This window comes from Gymnoscopelus braueri (genome assembly GCF_963280865.1).
Source record: "Gymnoscopelus braueri genome assembly, contig: SCAFFOLD_536, whole genome shotgun sequence".
Lineage (NCBI taxonomy): Eukaryota > Metazoa > Chordata > Actinopteri > Myctophiformes > Myctophidae > Gymnoscopelus > Gymnoscopelus braueri.
In genome coordinates this window covers 1-7,500 of record NW_027660977.1, presented here as the reverse complement: position 1 = coordinate 7,500, position 7,500 = coordinate 1, and the positions used below count along the sequence as shown (strand labels likewise).

At 42.0% G+C, this 7,500-nt stretch overlaps 1 protein-coding gene across 1 annotated transcript in view; it reads left to right on the top strand.

Annotated features, from left to right (window-relative positions):
• Nucleotides 1-6,447, top strand: part of LOC308081005 (teneurin-3-like) — a gene marked incomplete at both ends in the record, with an annotated part of 17,131 nt that extends 10,684 nt beyond the window's left edge. Inside the window, 2 exons of the mRNA XM_080457410.1 lie at nucleotides 1,976-2,154; nucleotides 6,343-6,447. Of these exons, the coding sequence (XP_080313536.1) occupies nucleotides 1,976-2,154; nucleotides 6,343-6,447 (284 nt within the window). The remainder of the gene's footprint in view (nucleotides 1-1,975; nucleotides 2,155-6,342) is intronic.
• Between the last annotated feature and the right edge of the window lie 1,053 nt (nucleotides 6,448-7,500).

Below are 7,500 nucleotides of genomic sequence, written 5' to 3'. Positions count from 1 at the left end.
TAAGCATTTACAATGCATAGTGCATTCTGTACATACATTCATAATCCCAATGCACTTTTCAGCACTCTTTTCATATCCAACAATGAAATGAATGCATAAATAAATTGCAGTCCTTGAGCACTGTATACACTATGAACGAGGCACAGTGCCATTTCATTTTCAATTTAAAAATGCTGGAGATACCGCGGTGGCGTCAATGTTTATCTATATAACCCATTAAGACCGGGAACGCTTATGTGTGTCATTGTTAGATTTCTTTGGCTATTAAAAAATAGCAGATCTACAAGCTCATAGCGCGGCACCGAGTGCCGCGCTGCGAGTTTGTAGATCTGCTATTTTGGAAAAAAACTTGAAGATTTGTGCAAATCTTTTGAATATATATTTTTTAAAGCAAACATTTGTAAAATATTTTGTTCCAGGGACCCCCAGAAGTAAAGAACAGTTTAAAATGTTGTTTAAAAGAATTTAAGATTTGCACAAAATGTTAGCAGATCCACAAGCTCAGTGCCGTGCTATGGGCTTGTAGATCTGCTATTTTTGAATAGCCCAAAGAAATCTTAAAATGACACAGATGTGTGTTCCCGGTCCTTAAAGGGATAAGCACAGAATGACAGCAGAAGTTTATCTCATGACACTTTACATATAGAACAGGTCAAGACCATGCTGTTTACCGCAGACACAGCCACAGTGGAATATAAAGTCCTCGACGCTTAGATCCCGACCGATAGACCCGTCTGGACGATGGATCGGCCTATTATTTGACTGTTTTAACTTTGTTTCATTGGCATTCATGCATCCGATGCATACTGATTTTTAACCACTTTTTAACTAAATTAACCCATTAAAACCTCGAAAGCATCTGTTTCATTTTAGAGTTGAGAACCACATCGGTTCTCAATGTTGGGTCCGGGGACCCCCACGGGGTTCCTTGGCGTCCCCAGCAAAAGCAGTTAATATATCATCACAAACATTTTAACCAATTTAACCATTACAAAATAATTTATTTTATACTTTGGCTATTCAAAAATAGCAGATATACAAATGCAAGCACATAGCGTGACACTACGAGCCTGTAGATATTTTAGAAAAATCATGTTTTTTTTGTTGCAAATCTTACATATTTATTTTAAAGTGAAACATTTTCACTCATATCTTTGCTTCTGGGGGTCCCTGGAATGAAATATTTTGAGATGGGGTCCGTGGCTAAATACATATAATTTTAGGTGGTCCTTCACACGAAAAAGGGTTGAGAACCACTGATATAGCAAAATTATATATATATATACACAGTATATATATTTTTTTAACTTAAAAAAATTAGAAGACCTTTTTAGAATCGGCCTCAGATCTTAATTGGTTAAACCAGGGGTCTTCAACAGGGAGTCCGGGACCCCTAAGGGGTCCTCAAAGTTACTACAGGGGGTCCGCCAAATCTTTGTGTGATATGATTTTTTTTTATGATTTTACCTTAACCACTTCAACCCTAGCATCCCTTTTCTGAGGAGAACTTTAGCCCAAAATAGCAGATCTACAAGCTCACAACGCCTCGCACTGCGAGGCATTGTGAGCTTGTAGATCTGCTATTTTTGGCAAAAAGGTATAGGTGTAGAGGGAAAAAAAGAGAAGACCAAGTAAACAAAAAAAGTTCAATCTGAAACACAATTTTATGCTATATAGAGGGGGTCCCTGCTTCATCTCTCTGTCAGCTATGGGGTCCCTGCTTCATCTCTCTGTCAGCTAGGGGGTCCTTGGCCTGAAAACGTTGAAGACCCCTGGGTTAAACGATTCACAATTGTGACAGATTCGCGATTTTTAACTAAACGAACAAAAGTGAAGAGAAGTGTGAAGGCAGATGTTATTTCTGTAACATCTCTCTCTCTCTTCTCTCTCTCTCTCTCTCTCTCTCTCTCTCTCTCTCTCTCTCTCGCTCTCTTCTCTCTCTCTCTCTCTCTCTCTCTCTCTCTCTCTCGTATAGCTATGACAGTGAGGGTCGCCTGACCAACGTCACCTTCCCGACGGGCGTGGTGACCAACCTCCACGGCGACATGTCGTCGGGCGCCGTCGCCGTGGACATCGAGACGTCCGGGCGGGACGAGGACGTCTCCATAACGACCAACCTGTCCTCCATAGATTCCTTCTACACACTGGTGCAGGGTAAGAAAACCTCTTATCTCCATAGTTTAACTTTTTGTGTTTTTTTTTCATAAATGAATGTCCTACTTGATCTATAGCGTCTTATACAAAAGTATAAAAAGTAGCAGATCTACAAGCTCGAAACGCAGCACTAAGCGACGTGTTTCAAGCTTGTAGATCTGCTACTTTTCATGCTTTTGAAATTGAATCCTGAAAAGTAATAGTTTTGGACATGTGGGGTTTCCACCCGACAGAGACGATATACACAGTACACACACGGTAGTGTTTTTTTGAGTGTGATACATCGCATGTTTCCGTGCGCCGTTTTGGGACGATGAAAGCGACTGTGGGAAAAGTAGAGCCTGCAGCCAGAATCCGTTTGGTTTCTGATCATTTAGGACTGACCATCCAACTTCCAAGTATCGGATCAGATTTGTGTATTCAGAGATGGTTAAGCTATTTGTATTGCTTGATGTGGTAACAATGAAATGACATATAGGTGGGAGGAAATGCTCTATCGTAGGCGTTTAACAGACGCTCTTAACTAGAGCGACTTACAGTAAGCAAGCTAAACACACACATGACAAATGCAGAGAGACGGTGTATAGTGCCTCAGTAAACTAGGATCACGAGTAAACCAAGAACCTAGCATCAGTCTAAATGATGACTATCAAAAATAATAATTTGTTTGTACATTGAAACTATAGGATACCAAGTAAACGATGAACCTAACACCATCACTTAAAAAATCTTGGCTTGGGCACCCCCCACCAGCCTAATGGTGCCCTAGGCAATTGCCTACTCTGCCTATATTGGCTGGGCCGGCACTGCCTAAAAGGACCCAGTGATCTTTTCAAAGATAAAATATGTGAGAACCACAGCCTGCTCTATAGCTTACAGTAACATACTAACTGACTGACATGATGAACGAGTGAAAACAACCCCAGCCTGTGAATACAAATGAACACACGTCTCTGTGAGAGAGTTATCTGTACTGGCTTCATACAGTATCACCTTCAGTCATCAAATATATAAGACCATTACTGTGATTAAGAAGCTGACAAAGTCATCAATATCGTTCATATCTCTGAACTAGCTTATTAGAAAATATGACCTCATGTGTGTGTCCCACGGGGGAGAGAGGGAGAGCTAGAGAGAGAGAGCTAGAGAGAGAGAGAGAGAGAGAGAGAGAGAGAGAGAGAGAGAGAGAGAGAGAGAGAGAGAGAGAGGGAGAGGGGGAGAGAGGGAGAGTTAGTGCCCCCCTGGTACTAATGTCCGCTGCGCTGTTTCATTATTGAAGAGAGACCGTATATATACAGTAAACATCAATACACATATATATATGTATACGGTGCAGCGCCCATAAAAGAAGCCGACAGACAGACAGACTGTAATGAAAGGCCTAATCTCAGCGCTGCTGGGTATTGGATTTACAGTTTTGTAGTGATAATAAATGTGTAAGTAATGGTTATGGGAGTCATAACTGCGGATTTTACGGCCCCCAGAAAGCGCTATTGACAGAATGCTATATCATCACAGCGGCGCATATTTACCCCCCCCCCCCCCCCCCCCCATGCACATGGACTGGTTACTAATATTTGGATGGATGGATGGATGGATGGATGCTGTGGTGGGTAAATGGACAGACGGATATTGTTGTTCAACCCATACATGGAAAACTGTCTCAGTTTACATAGTTCTGGGCTGAGTTCTCAGCCCGAACCCGACCCTACCCGACCCGAAGCGACGTTTTGGGGCCGGGCCGGGCGGGGCCGGGCAGAATATTTATGCTAATTAGTCGGGCCGAGCCTCGGGTTCCGTGAAAAAAAATACAATAAAAATTCCATTACCCCCAAAAATAAAATTCACCCCTAGCGGCCAAACGGTACGGCCGACAGACTGTGGCAGTGGATGAGTTGGATGCAGCTCAAAGTGAACTTTACTCAGGTATTTAGTTTGTCGCCGCCCGACCTTCCTAGCCCGTGTTATTAAAAAAAAAACGGCAAAAGTGGCAGTTTTAAGATGTTTTGGCCATTATCTCTAAAACGGAAGGTCCAATCTGCTCAGTTCAAAGCTTGTTGGATGCGTGACTTTGAGGACATTAAGCACATCATGACCTATTGGGTTTTTCAGGTTTTTGGGCCTAAAATGATGGTAATTGTTCGGGCCGGGCCCAGTTAGGTACAGGCCCGTTGAGAACTCTAGTTCTGGTTTCCATGACAACCAGTGGTGTAAAGTAACTAAGTACATTTACTCAAGTGCTGTACTTAAGTACACTTTTGAGGAATCTTTACTTTACTGGAGTATTTCCCATTTTCTGTACTTTTACTTCTACCCTACTCCACTACATCTCAGAGGCAAATATTGTACTTTTACTCCACTACAATTATTTGAAAACTTTAGTTGCTAGTTACTTTTCAGATATAAATTATGATATTATGACACATGCATTAACCACTTTAGCCCTGTTTTATACCTAGGCTATTTGAAAATAGCAGATCTACAAGCTCACAATGCACGTTGTGAGCTTGTAGATCTGCTATTTTCAAACATTTTCGTACTTTTACTTGTGGTACTTTAAGTACATTTTGATGCCAATACTTTTGTACTTTTACACAAGTAACGTTTTTAATTCTGGACTTTTGCTTGTAACAGAGTATTTCTATGTTGCAGTATTGGTACTTTTACTTAAGTAAAGAATTTGAGTACTTTTTCCACCGCTGATGACAACACATTTTGAACACACGTTTTGATGTAAAACAGTGAAAGTGAAAGTTATGAGAGTGAGTCTGCAGTTCTAACTGCAGTGGGGTGTTTGCTTCCACAGTGTGGGAGCCAAACTGTCAGATAGCAGTTTGTCTCAGTTTACATTGTTCTAGGGCTACTAAGTAAAACATCTTGAGTACTGAACGTGGCTGGGCATGGTGGTTTTTGTTTTTGCCAGTGTCCAGAAAGCAGCCCCGGCGGCCTAGCGGGGGGGTGCATAGAGCCATATCGATCGGACAGCGGCCCCGCCGTAGGTTGCGGCTGCACAGCACAGCAGTTATTGATTTTAAAGTGATAAGTTATTCACAGCCACCGACAACAATAGCTCTCCCTCCTCTCTGCCCTCAATCCACATCCATTATTTAGTCAAATAAACAGCAGCTGCACCTGCATCGCATCCAAAATGTTGCAGGGAGATGGCAATGGCTAGTGCAAGACAGCTGCAGTTACAGTTACTGTGTGTGTGTGTGTGTGTGTGTGTGTGTGTGTGTGTGTGTGTGTGTGTGTGTGTGTGTGTGTGTGTGTGTGTGTGTGTGTGTGTGTGTGTGTGTGTGTGTGTGTGTGTGTGTGTGTGTGTGTGCGCGCGTGCGTGTGTGTGTCTGTGTGCTATCTAACAGTTTGTCATTCACTTCACTCTCTCACTATACTTTCTGTCTGTCTCTCTCTCTATCTCTCTCTCCTTCTCTCTCTCTCTCCTTCTCTCTCGCTCTCTCTGTCTGTCTGTCTCCCACGTACGCACGCGCTCGCACACACACACACACACGCACATGCACACGCACACACACACACACACACGCACACACACCCTTTTGGCCATTAGTGGTGTGTGAAAGGTCAAGGAGAAGTGAATGAATAGAGGCTGCTGATTGTTAATACCTGCTCTGTGCTCCATTAGCAGGGTTCAAATACCTCTCTCTCTCTCTCTCTCTCTCTCTCTCTCTCTCTCTCTCTCTCTCTCTCTCTCTCTCTCTCTCTCTCTCTCTCCACGTCTTTCTCATTCCCTCCGTATAGTCCACTCTCTGTCCTTTAGCTTCAGTCATGTTTATGTGGGATCATTTACTTTGAGGTATATGACTATGTGTGACTGCATGGACGGAAATGACAGATCTCTATCTCTGCTGTTGCAGCTTGGAGATAAAATGCAATAAAGTATAAAGGATGAAGCGTAGCGCATTGGTTCCAGGGGGGGGGGGGGGGGGGGGGGGGGTGTCCAGGGGGTCCCCAGCATAATGGGTTAATATAATAATTTTATCCTTTTGTACTTTGGCTATTCAAAAATAGCAGATCTACAAGCTCGAATTTCGAGGTTTCAGCTTGTAGATCTGCTACTTTTTAAATCCTGAAAAGTAACAGTCTTCCTTCCTCCGTTCTACTGCTGTGATCTTAAATATGTCAATACAATATGCAATCAATCAATCAATCATGTGCTCCATGTCTCTCCAGATCAGCTTCGTAACAGTTACCAGGTGGGAAACGACCATTCTCTGAGGGTCATCTACGCCAATGGAATGGACACACACTACCAGACTGAACCTCACATACTGGCAGGTATGATCACACTACCGTAATGATTCTAATATACATACACACTACCGTAATGAACCTTATATACTGGCAGGTATTATACACACTACCATAATGATCCCAATATACTGGCAGGTATGATACACTACCGTAATGATTCTAATATACATACACACTACCGTAATGAACCTTATATACTGGCAGGTATTATACACACTACCATAATGATCCTAATATACTGGCAGGTATGATACACTACCGCAATGATTCTAATATACATACACACTACCGTAATGAACCTTATATACTGTCAGGTATTATACACACTACCATAATGATCCTAATAAACACATACACACTACCAGACTGAACCACTTATACTGGCAGGTATGATCAGACTCCCATAATGATCCTAATATACACACACACACTTCCAGACTGAATCTCAAATACTGGCAGGTATTATCACACTACTGTAATGATCCTAATATACATACACACTACCATAATGATCCTAATATACATACACACTACCATACTGATCCTAATATACTGGCACACTAGCAGACTGAACGTCACATACTAGCAAGGATGATATACTACCGTAATGATGCTAATATACACACACACTACCAGACTGAACCTCATATATTGGCAGGTATGATCACACTACAGTAATGATACTAATATACTGGCCTGTTTTCATTAAACATTTTAAGATTTGTAGAAGGCGTTTTTCTTTCCTTTTTTTTTATATGCCTCAGGCGCGTTGAAAACAGTCGTAATAAATATATTCCTTTTTAATAGAAAAGCTTTAGTAATAACAAGAAAATAACAATGTGTTGAAATGGAGCTGACATTGAGCAGAATGTAGTATTTGTAGGTATTAGAGAGAGCCCGGTGCCCTCATCATCTGACTCTGAAACTCATCTCAGCGGGAAATCAATAAATAATACGGCCGGGGTGTCTTCACACTTCATATGAGAGAGAGAGAGAGAGAGAGAGAGAGAGAGAGAGAGAGAGAGAGAGAGAGAGAGAGAGTCTCCCCAGAGCATTGTGAGCTGACTCTCATGAAAG